The 15055-nt window shown below is 33.2% G+C and overlaps 3 protein-coding genes across 4 annotated transcripts; 2 read left to right on the top strand and 1 right to left on the bottom strand.

The window, feature by feature from the left end:
• The first annotated feature begins 1748 nt into the window (after positions 1-1748).
• On the top strand, positions 1749-4233 carry LOC123882869. 2 transcript variants are annotated; one of them, XM_045931511.1, is made up of 6 exons: positions 2919-3001; positions 3103-3192; positions 3282-3428; positions 3531-3655; positions 3732-3798; positions 3879-4233. In XM_045931511.1, the coding sequence occupies exons 1-6, from the start codon at positions 2936-2938 to the stop codon at positions 3942-3944; spliced, it is 561 nt and encodes a 186-aa protein (XP_045787467.1). In that variant the 5' UTR covers positions 2919-2935; the 3' UTR covers positions 3945-4233. The 2 variants fall into 2 exon arrangements, with proteins under 2 accessions (XP_045787468.1, XP_045787467.1); XM_045931512.1 differs by lacking the exons at positions 2919-3001; positions 3103-3192; positions 3282-3428 and adding exons at positions 1749-2053; positions 2186-2316 and having other exon boundaries at positions 3631-3655.
• A 784-nt stretch (positions 4234-5017) lies between these two features.
• On the bottom strand, positions 5018-6677 carry LOC123886833 (translocon-associated protein subunit alpha-like). The gene is made up of 6 exons (XM_045936112.1): positions 6647-6677; positions 6498-6553; positions 6090-6167; positions 5775-5978; positions 5590-5641; positions 5018-5390 (listed from the first exon to the last, which is right to left on the bottom strand). The coding sequence occupies exons 1-6, from the start codon at positions 6675-6677 to the stop codon at positions 5272-5274; spliced, it is 540 nt and encodes a 179-aa protein (XP_045792068.1). The 3' UTR covers positions 5018-5271.
• A 991-nt stretch (positions 6678-7668) lies between these two features.
• LOC123885227 (protein arginine N-methyltransferase 1.6) lies at positions 7669-12736 on the top strand. Its single transcript, XM_045934498.1, has 14 exons — positions 7669-8084; positions 8172-8379; positions 9230-9355; positions 9445-9609; positions 9692-9810; positions 9888-9967; positions 10110-10381; positions 10533-10769; positions 11209-11282; positions 11403-11496; positions 11629-11778; positions 11911-11985; positions 12128-12224; positions 12472-12736. Exons 1-14 carry the CDS (start codon positions 7762-7764, stop codon positions 12627-12629), a joined length of 2178 nt encoding a protein of 725 aa, XP_045790454.1. The 5' UTR covers positions 7669-7761; the 3' UTR covers positions 12630-12736.
• Positions 12737-15055: the final 2319 nt, after the last annotated feature.

Here is a 15055-nt window from a genome sequence, read left to right as displayed (position 1 = left end):
AATTACATGATATGAGGAGGTTGAGTGAGGATTTGGATTCTGTGCGGTCCTAGTTCAAATTCCTCGATCATAGCCAGTTATATCAGCCGAATCCCTTATATAGGAACTAGTTCTCTTAAGTCACCGTGATTTCTAGGGATGGCAATGGGTAGGGTATGGGTAGGGTACTATAGTACCCATCCCCATACCCGCAGTTTAAAAAAATACCCGTACCCATCCCCATACCCGCATGAGTAACGATCTTTCTCCCCGTCCCCATACCCTATGGGTACCTAGGTACCCATACCCGTACCCGTTACCCGCATTTTTGATAAAAATAAATCGATCGATTATAAAATATCATATAGTTTTAATATAATTATTTTTTAAAATTTTTTTTAATGTTGACTTAGAAAAATTATAAACAAAAAATTTACCAATATCATGTTAAAGTTTATTTCCTTGTCACATTGTGTTTGTATTATATTATAAATAAACATTTTTATTAAAAATGTCTAATAATTTAATTGTTGTTGTATTTTTTAAAATTGATATACATATGTTATTATATAAAAACATATATAAAATAAATAAATATATTATGTGGGTATGGGGCGGGGTGGGTACTAAGGTACCCGTACCCGCACCCATACCCGTTCATTTTTGCGGGTAATTACCCATACCCGTGCCCATACCCAAAATGCGGGTTTTTACCCTACCCGTTATGGGTATTTTTTGCGGGTGCCCACTGGGTATGGGTCAAATTGCCATCCCTAGTGATTTCCAGTATGTGAGACCAAATTGTCTGATTTATTAAATTCAAATGTCTTATAGATGTTTAGTTCAATTAGGTAATATCGAACGGTATGATTGAAAAAGTTCAAATTCCTCGATCATAGCCAGTTATATCAGCTGAATCCCTTATATAGGAACTAGTTCTCTTAAGTCACCGTGATTTCCAGTATGTGAGACCAAATTGTCTGATTTATGAAATTCAAATGTCTTATAGATGTTTAGTTCAATTAGGTAATATCGAACGGTATGATTGAAAAAGTTCAAATTCCTCGATCATAGCCAGTTATATCAGCCGAATCCCTTATATAGGAACTAGTTCTCTTAAGTCACCGTGATTTCCAGTATGTGAGACCAAATTGTCTGATTTATTAAATTCAAATGTCTTATAGATGTTTAGTTCAATTAGGTAATATCGAACGGTATGATTGAAAAAGTTCAAATTCCTCGATCATAGCCAGTTATATCAGCCGAATCCCTTATATAGGAACTAGTTCTCTTAAGTCACCGTGATTTCCAGTATGTGAGACCAAATTGTCTGATTTATGAAATTCAAATGTCTTATAGATGTTTAGTTCAATTAGGTAATATCGAACGGTATGATTGAAAAAATTCAAATTTCTCGATCGTAGCTAGTTATATCAGCCGAATCCCTCATATAATAACTAGTTCTCTTAAGTCACCGTGATTTCTACCACGTGAGACCAAATTGTCTGATTTATAAAATTTTATGTAATTTAATATTTTTTTTTTAGAATATAAAGTCAATAACAAATATTGTGTTTTTTTTTGTAAATAATTTATTTTTACAAAAATAAAAACTAACAACTTTTGTCAAAAAAAAAAAACCTAACAGCCTATAAAAAACTAATAAATAAGTCGGTATATAAGGTAAAAAAAAAAAAAGACTCTTCCTCTTTCTTTTCTTTTTTTTTTTTTTTTGGAAGGTGACTCTTCATCTGGAAATTGAAACTCGTACCTCATATATATCGCTGCAAATTCTTGAGCACAACGACTCTTCCTCTTTCAATTGAAACTTTGAAACTCGTAACCTCATTAATTAGCCGCAAATTAGTTGAATTCTTCACGGTTCCCTTTGCCCAGCAAACTAAATAGATGGGTTTAAGAAAGCTTTTCAAAAACTCATTACCTTTAAGCAACAAAATATGGAAGATGAGTCTGTGTCTGTTACTTCACCTCTGGCCAACGAAAAGGGGAACAAACGACGTATATTGGATAGTAACGGTAACTACGTCTCTTTAGTCTATGTGGATTCTTCCAGGTTGGTACTCAAATTTGTTCCTTAATCTAATTCTATTATGTGATAGTCTGTGTATTCTGTGATAGTCAGTTGTTTCGGTCTTATTGATTGTTAATTTATTTATCTTCTTCGCCTTTTCAAAATAAAAAACAGTAAAGCAGACACTGCTCATACACCAAAAGGAAAGAATGCTGATTGTGGTGAATGGAATCCTATGCTCTTCAAAACAGAAGATGAAGATAAACATAAAATTGAGTGTAACTCGCAAAAAACATCTTTTGATGATTTGATGCGTTTCTAGTAGTGAACAGCACACCTACGGGTTTCTACATTATACCTCAAAAAAATATAGGCATTTCCTCTACAAACGTCGAAAGACAAATTCCTGATGTAAGTAACTTACTTTAGCATCGCGCATGTGTTGTATCTCTAATTCTATATTTTCTTTGTTAATTTATTTGTGAAATGTTGATGCAGTGGCTGTCTTTGTTGTTTAAACCGATAAAAGCTATGAATCTAAATGTTGAACAAAGTGTTGTGGCATCATATATATTTGGTGATACCACAAATACAAATTTTAACAAGTAAGTCATACATTTCTCATTGTATTTAACATTAATTAATTATATTTCATACAAATTGATCGATTGCTCAAATTATCGATATGAGTTCGTACATTTATTTATATTGTATATTGTAGGGAAGAGGTTTTGGTCGTTACAGATATAAGATTTTGTCAAGGAACAAGGAAGTTGTTTGAATGCTTAAAGCCCCAAAAATTTGTTGGTGAAGATGTAAGAATATATAGTTACTTGAATAGAAGTAATTTTTTATTATTTTTTTTTAAATATTAAGCTTTCTAATGTCATCATATTATTCCATATAATTGATTTGGCTGTAAGTATGTTCACTTATGCTGAAAAAAAGGACATCTTTCCAAAATTTTGGTTTCTACCAACAACTTTCTCGGTATTAATTTGACACAACTTTAACCTTCATTCTATTCAGTTTTTAGACATTAAATTTTCACAAAAACATAGCTGACATTATAAATGTCTATTATGTTGTAGCAATATGTGCAGGATTGGAATACAACTACTAAAGTCATGATTAAAAAATATCAAGCCATGTTTATGGGAAAAGTAGATAAAATTTCAAAGGTAATCAAAGGGCCACATAATACTGCTACTTAGATCAATATACATTTATGCAACTTCAATTTTAGTTATTTGACTTTGGATATATACAGATATTTATACCAATTCATGATCCGGATTCTATGCACTGGTTCCTTCTAGTCATTGATTTGGTAAAAAAAGAGTTGATTTATCTTGACTCTTTACCGTCTAAATCAGCACATGTCCGAAGGATGAGAATGAGATGTATCAAGAAATTGGTAAAATAATATACTTTTATTTCTCCTTGTTCATAATAGTCTTATTTGAAACTTGCATACCTATTTTATATGTTTACCAACACGAGTATTGCTGGTTTTTAGGCTTTGTATATGGAGGACTTACTCTTGGATCCCTCTTTCTATACAAAAGGGACAACACCTAATCCAATAGTATCTGAGTTTAGCCTTGTCATTCCGAAAAATTTGGGACAGCAGGCAAACAACTCGTAAGTTATTCTGTTTTAATTTACTTTTTTAAAAAATTTCATCAATATGTCGTCTAATGCTGAAACTAAAATGTAGGAATGATTGTGCAATATGGGTGATAACATGGATGGAGAAAATGAAGGCGGATGTGTATAAGATTGATGTACGTTACTCTTAATTAATAAGTTGAACACTTTCAAATTATGTGAATTTAACCAATGACAACAAGATTTTATTTTGTAGGTTGATGATGGTACACGATTAAGAGTTCTTAAATTTGACAATGAATTCCTACAACAAGCTGAATGATGAGATTTTGGCGAGGTCGATGCAACAAATTGACAAGCGGGGAAAAGCTTAAGAGGCTTATATTTGGTAGTATTTTGCTGGATGATGTGATGAATTTTGAAGAGTTGTAATATTGAGTAAAATTGACTTAGTATTTTGCTGGTTATTAACTATGTAGCAACTACGTTTGTTATCTAATTTTGGATTATATTTGGTAGTTGACTATGGTTTTTAATTTGAACATCGATATGATGTAATTGGAATATTTTTGGTACATTTATCACTTTAGTATCAGTCTGTGTGATGACCACTTTTCTGTTGGAATTTGTCTCTCTAAATTGCAGCTTGTTTTGGCGGTTTCTATTATTACATTAATATATTTAAGTTCTCTAAAGGGTTATCGTAATTGGAACTGTTGTTCATGGTTCTGCGTTGGCAGCCATGTTTTTATGTTTTTAACCTCAAATGCTCCCTTTTGTATTCTGTTTTTGGTTGTATCCCAAAATGCCTTTGTCCAATTATCTCAGGTTAGAAGCGAGATAAAGCTTCTAAGGCCTGAGAGGTAGCATTTAAGGTCGTGCTCATCTGTTTGGATCAGAATCAGTCCTATTTTGCTTACATTTAAGGTCGTGCTCATCTGTTTTGTCTCCTTTGTATTTGGGAGTTTAGTTTTTGTTGTAGTGACTGGCCGCATATTCTGTGTTTGTTATCCAGCTGATTGTAGCGATGTTGCTTTTTGTTTGGTTAGCTTAGGAATTTTTGCTTGATATAATTTGGAGCATTTGAATAGGGGGAGGGCTCTCGTTATTGTATTTGAGGATCCCATATACCAGACTTGTTTTCGAGTACTGTTTTTAGCACAACTTGTGTGAAAATATAAGAATAAATTATTGTTTGTGATTTCATTAGCCAAAGAAGCAAAATTGGTTCCACTAGGACATGAAAACATCACAGGTTTGATTGGTTTTTTTCAAGAAAGAGGACTTAACATGCTTGATTTGGTTACTCTCTGAGGCTCATTTACCGTACACCTTTAAGAAACTTAAGATTGAATACTTATAAGACCCGAGGAACATTTTGTATCACATTGACGATTTGGGTAAATACTAAAAAAAATTAATAGATATGAAACGAAAAATACATATTATAATTCAAATACATATTACAATGTTATCAAGTTGCACACAACTTTACATGAACTTTCTTTAACCTCCTGCATGCACCAGCTACGCCAATGAAACTAAAAGCTTTCTTTAACCTCGTAGAGATGCTCTGATGAGTACTGTCCTTTGAGTCGGCTATCTAACACACTGAAAACCTTACATTTGTTAGCGAGATACGGTTTAGCCTATTCCACCAAGTTGTGTTGTCGAGATGGTATATTCTTGTCAACTGCCCTCTTACCATATAACATTTCCAGCAGGACAACTCCATAACTATAAACATCGCTCTTAGTAGTAAGATGACCTGCGGTAACAATGATTTTTTTGCTATTAACTGAAATGCTACTAAGCTGAACCGAGAATAAGTTAACAAAATTATAAAAGGAGAATCGAAAAACATATATGGTTCGACAACATGAACTCAAATATACATGTGGCTAGATATTCAGGAGCTGCGTATCAATAGGTGCCCATTACTCGGGTAGAGAAGTGGCTTTTGTCACCTGTTGGACCATCCTTTGCCAACCTGAAATCAGAAAGCTTTGCGTTATAATCCTGCAATCATTTCATAAACCAAACATTTTCATAAACCAAACAAACCATTATGACATGAGTAAAATTAGCAAACTCTAAATGTGAAGATGGTTCAATAATAGCGCATTATCTAGAAAAATATAGACATTAGTACCTTAGATAGGTTTTGAACGTGACCATGAATCCATAGCCCTAGGAGGACAAGGAGGGCAATTCCAAGAGTAACAAGAAAAACAGATTCGATGCTAAGAAAACCAACATATTCAACAACTTCAACAGTGCCGTTAAAGAAGGTGCTTTGGTATGGATGCTCGTCTATTTCATATATAATAGTACCAACAAGATCAAAACTACCAGGCTGCATTCATAAATATCATTACACGTTATGAGATCATGAGTATAGAAGTGCTCTCTTATGTTTTCATTCATTCAAAAACTAAAAGCAGTTGCCTTCAAAGTAACGGCGTACCTGCAACAACTTGCTGACTGCAAATATATATGGGAAAGTAGCTTGTGCTGAGGCTGGTACAGAACCATTGTTGAAAACCTGCAATTGAAAAAAGCTTGCAATTATATTACTTGTGTAATGTCATTTACTGAATCAGGATAGGGGGTACTGACACAACATCACACAACCTAGTCTTTGAAGGAAACAGTAAATACTTCAAATTGTAAATTTTACTACCAAAACTCTTTTCAGAAGGATTTGAAATTCCCATTTTGTATAAATAGCTTTCATCAATTTTGACAATAAACAAGATTGATTACAAGGTAACAAGCATAAATATAATCATTTAAAAAAACATGAGCAGAATAATCATTTTTTACACTAATAAATAACCAAGTGTAACTAGGGTGTTTAGTAACCAATTAATACCTGAGCGGTAAGATTTTGAACAAGCAGCCGATGATCGACAGGAAGGTAAACCAGAGCTGCTTGAATTTTTTACACTAATAAATTACTATTTGTACTGCTCAAATCATTTCCAGCTGAACCAGAGCTCTTTGAATTTAACCCTGCCAAACCAAACCAATGCATTTTCATATTCATGTCCATTACAGTTAAAGCTTTCATGAAGAGAACCCTCCCAAATTACAAACCATTCATCCCCTATATCTCATGAGGTAGGCAGCAAGTTCCAAACACATTATAAAGGACAATACATTTCTTTGAATATAAATCTAAATTGTAATATAATGAGGAAACTATATAAAAGACAACATCAATTAACAATATTCTCAATTAAATTCAATGTTCCTAACAACAACAAATCAACAATAACTCAATTCAATTACAAAGCATCTAATAATAAATCAATTCATAATTAAATTGAAATCTTCTAACCTCAACAAAATTACTCAGCGACTGGAGAAGAGAATAAATTGTCTTCTTGTTTGTTATAGACTAAATTTGTAAAGATGGGTTCTCGTCATGTTACGAAATTTGGGGTAAAGAAAAGTTAGGGTTCTCTCCATATGGTTTTGAATCTAATATTAAGGAATATGGTTTTGGTTTATAAAAAAAAAATGAATAGGGTTTTCAATTTGGATCAAATAAGAGAGAATAGCAACGAAAGGAGGGAGAGAAGGAACAATGGTTTGTAATCTGAACGGAGGGAAAAGCTGAGTCGGAGAAGATAGAAGAAGAAGAAGGTGAAAGGTAGAAAAAGATGGAAAAGAATGACATAAAATTTGTAAACTGTGGTGGCGGTGGTCTTCGCCGTCGCCGTCGTCGGAGAAGATGGAAGAAGAAGAGGAAGGTGGAAGAGAGAAGAAATAGCACGAGAAATACTGTGAAATCTAATATGGGGTCAATCTACGATTATTAAAAGTTGTATTGTCATTATTGAAAACTATACATATTTTAATTATATTATAAATGATATTTTTTCAACCAATATATCTAATACATTTAGGATGGGCTACATTACCCATTTCATGAGAATGGGTAGTCAAGTTGGCACCTTTTTTTTTTGACGGATTCTTAGGTGTCTCTTTGGTATCACATATAAGCTACCAACTTCAACTTATCTATCAAACCAAAATACTAACTTTAGTCATAGACTCATAGTTAGTTACCTTAAAAAATTTGTCTTGTACCATGTTATTGTCTTGTGCAAATCAAACTGTACTTTAATCAAATGCTACGTCGATTCCTATTGTCAACAAAAACCAATCTTTTCCAAAACCCTAACCACCCTTTATCTCCTTCACTAACCACCATTCGAACCATGAGTTCAACATCTTCGCAACGCATGTTCCAGCTCAAAATCGACCCTTTAACCGGTAACTCCGAATGGGTCATCATCGATGAACACAACAACGACGAAGAACAAACCTTCAACCAACCCCTTCTCGCCACAACATCATATTTAGACATGCTCAATGATTCAACCAGAAACACAGCATTTCGTCAAGCCATTGAAAAAACAGTAACGAAACCTTGTCACGTTCTCGATATTGGGTACTCTCATTGTTGCAATTTGCAAAATTTGATTTTAGTTGCTTTGGTTTTTTTTATAATGTGATTGATATTTGTAACTGTGTGTAGTGCTGGAACTGGGTTGCTTTCGATGATGGCTTCACGAGCTATGGATGGGAAAGGGACTGTGACGGCGTGTGAGTCTTATCTTCCGATGGTGAAATTGATGAAGAAGGTTATGCGACTTAATGGGATGGATGGAAGAATCAAAGTTTTCAATAAGCGTTCTGATGAACTTGAAGTTGGTAGTGATATATCTTCGCGTGCTGATGTTCTTGTAAGTCACATTGCATTCATAGGCCATGTTTGGATAAACAACTTAATTAAGTGCTTATAGCATAAATGTTTATCATATAAGTGATTATATATATAGAAAAAGATAAAATAAAGTCAAATCCTTTTCATAGGAGCCACAAGCTATTTTCATAAGCCATCATGGAGAACTTAAGGAAATGAGCTAAAAACAACTTCTTGACATGTCGTAAGTTGTTTCCACAACCTTTCCCAAACAATCTAAGTGTCTTACAGGTGCTTATGCTAGTAGGTAAGTTCGAATAAGTCAATCCAAAGTACTGATCCTAAATATAATAGTATAGATTGCGTGTCAGATTGTATGGATGTATGTTGGAAAAGATAAACAACTCAATTAAGCGCTTATAGTATAAACAATTATATCATATAAGTGCTTATCTATAAGCTATTTCTATAACAAAAGATAAAATGAAGTCAATCTGTTTTCTTATAAGCTATATGTTGCTTTCATAAGCTATCATAGAGAGCTTATGGAAATGAGCTGAAAACAACTTACGGATATGTCGTAAGTTTCAATAAGTCCTCTCAAATAGCCTCAGTGTCTCACAAGTGTTCATGCCAATATATAAGTTCAAATAAGTCAATCCATACAAACCTTAAATATACTACTAGTAAATACCGTGTGCAAGATTTCATGGATGTGAGGCGGAAATGGAGGAAACAGAAGTGTCAATTTCCATCACGTGTCATAGATAGATTAATGAGTTGGTGATTGTGAAAGCCAAGGTTAGAGCTAATTTCTGGTATCTCATAAGAGGTTGCTCTTTGAAGCAGTGCCTTCGTTGTTCAGTTGTAAATTAATGTCATTATTGCAGGTGAGCGAGATATTAGATTCAGAGTTATTGGGTGAGGGGCTTATACCAACCCTACAACATGCGCATGACAATTTGTTGGTGGAAAACCCTCTAACTGTACCATATCGAGCAACTACATATGGACAGGTTAACATAAAGATCCTCTTCATTGTATTATTCCTCTTACTTTTGAGTCTTACAGAAGTTTCTGCCTCTTACCCCTATCCCATTTCCAGCTAGTTGAAAGCACTTTCTTATGGCGATTGCATGATTTGCGTAGCAATGAGGCTGGTGCATCTGATGGCATTCGACTCGCCCCTCCTGGACTTGAAAGTGTTATAGGTGTAAAACGTCAGCAATATGCCATGCATTGTGATCCAATAGGAGAAGAACTGAAACCGGTGTGTTTGAAAAGATTTCTGTAACTCAATTCTTTATAATTTATTAGCAGTAACTTTCCTACTTAAATTAAGATCCATCCAGCTTTCAGAACCCTTCAAAATTTTTGAATTTGATTTTTGGAAACGGCCAGAGAGTTACGGCGAAACTGAGCTATGCATAAAGGCAACTGATGATGGAAGAGTTCACGCTATTGTCTCTTGGTAATCATATATGTGTTTTAATACCACTACCAGATCATTTATTTCCTTTCAGTTTACATCATTCTTATGTCCTTCAGGTGGGTACTTCAACTTGATCGTGAAGGGACAATTTATTATTCCACTGCTCCTAGGTGGATAAGATCGCCAACAATTACAAGTAAGGGTTTGTTATGATATAATATGTTTGTTAGGCCGTGTTGACTTTAGTGTAGTACTAATACATTCCATTACTATGATTGCCTTGTTACATGAACCTTCATTGCTGATGCTGCATTTCAACTTTCCTACTGCTTCTTCAGGTCCTGTTGATTGGTGTGACCACTGGAAACAGTGTGTTTGGTTTGTTCCAGGGAGTGGTATATCAATATTCAAAGGGGGAGACATTAATTTACATGCTATTCACGATGATATTAGTATCTCATATAATTTAAATACACGTGTGTCAACAACTGAGGTTTTGCATGATGGGTTGACGATTGGAGATTTTCAGCTTTCACTTCCTCCAGAAAGAGCTGCAATCTATGGAGACGAAGGATGGAGGCTTTCAATGTTGAAAGCAGTAAAAAGTGTGGTAAAGCTATTCCTCCGTCCACCTCATTACATAGAATATGATTTTTCACTTGTAGTTGCATAAGGAACAAATTGTAAACAAAAGCACCGTTTTACTCTTCATCAAAGTCAACTTATCCTATTTTGATTACAACAACTATTGTTTTTTACAATTGCAGGGAAGAGGCAACTTATTATGCTTGGTTGCAGATGATAGTGTGTATTTGCCTCTTCTTGTTGCGAAGTTTTCAGAAGCACCGCATGTAATATCATCTTTTTCGAGGCTGAAGGAAAAGGGCCTCCAATATTTGCAAGCTGCTGCCCGTGCAAATAACCTGCCACCTAATTGCATAAAAACTGTTGAAAAAGGGTTGAAACAGTTAACCATGCATGATACAAACCAGAAAAAGGTTGAACATTCCTAATTCCACTTGGTTGGCGTGGCTTTACTTCGTTTGTATAATATGCATATGAATTTCAAGCTTTGTTAGAAATGTAGTAATGTAGCATAGATAACATCATTCATGCCTAGGAAGCATAAATGCAAAATGTAAATGACTGCCTGTGAACATTGAGGCATGGAAATTATAGAATTGAACAGATTAATTGACCAATTGAACAGATTAATCGAGCAAATATGATGTTACTTTGATATATTTTTATGAAACATGATTGCATATGAAATAATAATATAAAATTTTATTTTCAAATGCTTTATCTGACTATTGCACATTAGAAAATTTGATCGTGTTTCTTGCTAGTAATAAAACTTGCATAGATTAAGCTAATTTTCCCTTTTTGAATTGCTTATGATTTCTGAATATCTATGCTTATATGTTTGATCTGTAGGTTGACCTGTTAATAGCAGAACCTTTCTATTTTGGACATGATGGCATGCTTCCATGGCAGAACCTGCGATTTTGGTACATTTTATTAGCTACTGTTGTAATCATCTACTTGATTTGCTAAGTCATATATGCCATGGTTTTAACAAGTCTATAATATCCATATTTTATTACTTACTTTTACTTAACTTTTCTTAGGAAGGATCGTACAACACTTGATCATATCCTCTCTGAAGATGCTATAATAATTCCCAGTAAAGGAATTTTGAGGGCTTGTGCCATCTATCTTCCTGTAAGTTAAAGTATACAAACTGTGGATTGAGAAAAGGCTTTTGAGGGCTTGGGAAAGCTTTTAATTTTGTGTATGCTACGGATCAAGAGAACATAACTGTATATGTGGATTGATGGAACAAACAATTTGCAGGATCTTTGGAAAAGTCGTTCCTGCTTGAGTACGATAGAAGGTTTCGACCATTCTGGTGTAAACGCTACATTGGGAGCTTGCGGTCATCTACCTGAATCAGAAGATGGTCCTTGTCTGCCTTTTTCTCTTTGGCAGTGTGGAGAGTTCGATGTAATTAATCTACTTAAAAATTCACTTTTGTAATAAACTGGTTCCCTCATCGAACAAATAAATAAAAATCCATTTGTTTAATAACAATAATTTACCGGTATCAATGCACCCTTATTGTCTATAATGCTTCAGGTGCTTAGTGAGACATTTGATGTGATGGAGTTTGATTTCACAAAACAAATATGCCAATGTGAAGGAAAATCCCAGGTACTACGATAAATTATGTAAGCTTTGGACACATTAGGATTATCAGGTTTGGCACCTAGTGCCGTAGGCGTAAAGGACTACGGCATGAAATGTCTTATTTCTGCATCTATGTTATAGTAGTTTTACATATTGTCTGATGCAGGTTAAATTCACGAAGACAGGAGTATGTCATGGGTTTGCGCTATGGATTGACTGGGTGATGGATTCGCAAAATTCTGCTGTGATATCAACTGGTCCAGGTCACTATCAGTCCTTTTATAATATTTTAACTGGCCCTCTCGTGCCTCGCTCTCCCGTCTAACACATTAATACCTGTGCTTGCATGAAACGACAGTGAGTTTGACGAAATCATGGTGACACCGTGATTTTGTTGAAGTTTTTAAGTGTAGTTTTTGTAAAAATTACAGCGACACATTGTGATTCTGTCAAACTCAGAGAATCTAGTACACCGAGCATTCGCTTATTCTTTCCATTTTAAGATTGCAGATAAGAGATATTGGAAACAAGGAATAAAGCTTCTTGCAACACCTAGAACTGTAGGATCCCAAGGATCAACAAATGTCCGAGCATGTTGTTCTGCAGATCTTGAAGCATCTTTTAATCCATCAAATGGGGAACTCAAAATTATACATGATTTCTTATGATACTTTTATACAGAGAAAAGTGTCCATCTAGCATCCAAACTACATGTATGTATGGTTTAATTTTTGAATGAGACAAAATTATTTCTAGAATGTAAATGATTGTGACATGTTTTTTTTTTTTGGATTTTCTTGAGTAGAAGTAGAACTGATTTTATCTTTATAATTGATTTTAACTTGAATCTGGAATTTGAAGCTATTTTTTACTCAGAATTTGGAGCTTTAGCTTCAATTTAACTATTCAACTCACTTTTTTTACATATAAAAATTGAAACATCAGTATCACATTTGCGCTTAGCTAAAATTATTTCATTTAAAATTAATGTTAAAATTTTGTCAGAGGTTCCTTATCTTATTTATTTATAACACATTGATTCTTTATCTTTTTTCCTATCACGTTTAAGTCCTTTATGTATCAAAATCTATACATATTAATCCTTTTTTCCATTTTTCTGTTAAAAAGATGTTAGAAATACTATTTTTATTAGTATATGGCAGTGGGAGAGAGAAACGGTAATGAGAGATTTTGAGAGTATTTAATTTAATATAATAAAGACATTTTAATAAATTAAAATTATTAATTGAGGGTAACCCACAATATCAAGTCATTTGCACAGGACCATTGGTGGTCCTTATTTTTAGGGTCCATAGGCTTCCCTTCATTTTTTAAAATATTTCAAAAATATTATTTCAGCACTTTTTAATAAAAAAAAAGGCAAAAAAAGGATTGACATGTATACGTTCTGATACATGGACTAAAATAAGTTTAAAATGGATAAAGGATTAATGTGTTACAAACTTATAATAAATAAGATAAATGACATGTAATGTAATTTTACCAAAATTAATTTGTGTTACCGTATAACCAAATACACGACTATTTTCTTTTATTTCAATGAAAAATGAAAATCTTGTCAATGTCTACAACGAGAAATTCTACTATGGGCACAAGCCCAAATAAATTTAGTTTAGGCACACTCATAACAAGATTAAAAATTAAAAAGAAAATTATTAAAGTGATATTGATTAATGTAATTATTTTATTTTTCTTTTAATATTTTTAATTTATGTGTGCGCGCCTAAATTTGTATCAAAATTTGTAAGAATACCTCTGTCTACAACATCTTTAATCAAGAAGAGATATAGAGCACTAATTTAGTTGCAAGTTGTGAATGCTACCAACAAATTGTATGAAATAAAGACAACTTGTATGAATAATTAATAAGAATCGTACACGTTCTTGCTTCTATCCATTTTTATTTTTTATTGTTCAACAGATTTCATTTCATAAATAGAGTCAAGTGGAAAGAAACCCCACTTACTCAAGTCACAGTACGAATACAAACAAACAGCGCTCTAAGGGATTAATTAAAATTTAGTTCATGTTAAACAGTGTCTTCGAGACATTTTTGTTAAGCATGTAAAAAAATATTGAGAAGATAATTTTTGACGTGAAAATAATAAATGCACAAATTTTAAAACAAAATATCTTTATTAATATGATTAACTAATTCTCAGGAGCATTGTTTAACTAATGGTCCAGCAGTGATTGACGCTGAACTTTGTAGGAAGAACTGCAGTTCGATCTTCCGCAACTGCGATTGGAAGGGAGCTGGAATAACTTGATGTCAGAACTAACATTCAAACCCGATTAAACGGTTCAATAGACCGGATACTGATGGTAAAAAAAATAAAATTCGGAAGCATTGTTTAACATTTTCGTTGAAATTTTACACCCTTGAAAAATAGATTAGTTAGAGAATAAGAGATATTCGGATTTGGATTCTCACCAATTTTTTTCTTATGTTTTCTCTCATTTTCTTAATCCAGTGGTTGGTTTCTCTCTTTTCTTAAGTGTATTTTTATTCTTTGTAATTTATCAACCCTTAGATTAAGAAAATGAGAGAAAACATGAGGGGAAAATTGGAGAGGATCCAAATCCGTTCATTTGGTCTTATACAATATAAACAAACTTTTCACTTTTTAGGTACATTTAATTATTATGAAAACATATGAAGTCAACGCATTGAAAATTGAAAATTTTCACTTTTTGAGTATATTATTTTTATAAATGGAATGCTTAAAGAGTATCCTATGGACATTCGTTAGCAAGATCCAAAACGAAATTAAAGATAAAGTTAATTTTTTTTTTTGACAAAAGATAAAGTTAATGTTAAAATAATAACATTTTATATATATTTTTGAGACATTGAATACACAAGTTTCAGGATAAAACTTTCTTATTAGTATGCTTAATTAGTGACTCATGATACTATTTATCATTTTCCTAAAATTAAAAGTAACTTCATACTCCTTCCTATCTTTCGACAATTATATTAATTATACTATGAGTTTTTCTATCATGTGCAAATTTGCACATATTAAGAAGTTCAAAATACAGTAAGTTTGTATTGGAACTTGTGAATTTT

The sequence above is a fragment of the Trifolium pratense genome, linkage group LG5 (genome assembly GCF_020283565.1).
Source record: "Trifolium pratense cultivar HEN17-A07 linkage group LG5, ARS_RC_1.1, whole genome shotgun sequence".
In the NCBI taxonomy this organism is placed as follows: domain Eukaryota; kingdom Viridiplantae; phylum Streptophyta; class Magnoliopsida; order Fabales; family Fabaceae; genus Trifolium; species Trifolium pratense.
Note: the sequence above shows the minus strand (reverse complement) of the source record. Positions and strands in the feature narration are given on the sequence as shown.

What these genes read in the sequence shown, in the direction of transcription:
- LOC123885227 (XM_045934498.1), top strand. Translation starts at nt 7,762, where the DNA reads ATGCTACGTCGATTCCTATTGTCAACAAAAACCAATCTTTTCCAAAAC. An exon ending in GAGCAACTACATATGGACAG is followed by an intron (nt 9,356 to 9,444) that starts GTTAACATAAAG and finishes TCCCATTTCCAG; the next exon opens with CTAGTTGAAAGCACTTTCTT. An exon ending in AAGATCGCCAACAATTACAA is followed by an intron (nt 9,968 to 10,109) that starts GTAAGGGTTTGT and finishes CTGCTTCTTCAG; the next exon opens with GTCCTGTTGATTGGTGTGAC.
- LOC123886833 (XM_045936112.1), bottom strand. Translation starts at nt 6,677, where the DNA reads ATGGACATGAATATGAAAATGCATTGGTTTG. An exon ending in TTCAAAATCTTACCGCTCAG is followed by an intron (nt 6,168 to 6,497) that starts GTATTAATTGGT and finishes TTTCAATTGCAG; the next exon opens with GTTTTCAACAATGGTTCTGT. An exon ending in ACGTTCAAAACCTATCTAAG is followed by an intron (nt 5,642 to 5,774) that starts GTACTAATGTCT and finishes AAATGATTGCAG; the next exon opens with GATTATAACGCAAAGCTTTC.
- LOC123882869 (XM_045931511.1), top strand. Translation starts at nt 2,936, where the DNA reads ATGTTCACTTATGCTGAAAAAAAGGACATCTTTCCAAAATTTTGGTTT. An exon ending in AAGTAGATAAAATTTCAAAG is followed by an intron (nt 3,193 to 3,281) that starts GTAATCAAAGGG and finishes GGATATATACAG; the next exon opens with ATATTTATACCAATTCATGA. An exon ending in TGAGATGTATCAAGAAATTG is followed by an intron (nt 3,429 to 3,530) that starts GTAAAATAATAT and finishes GCTGGTTTTTAG; the next exon opens with GCTTTGTATATGGAGGACTT.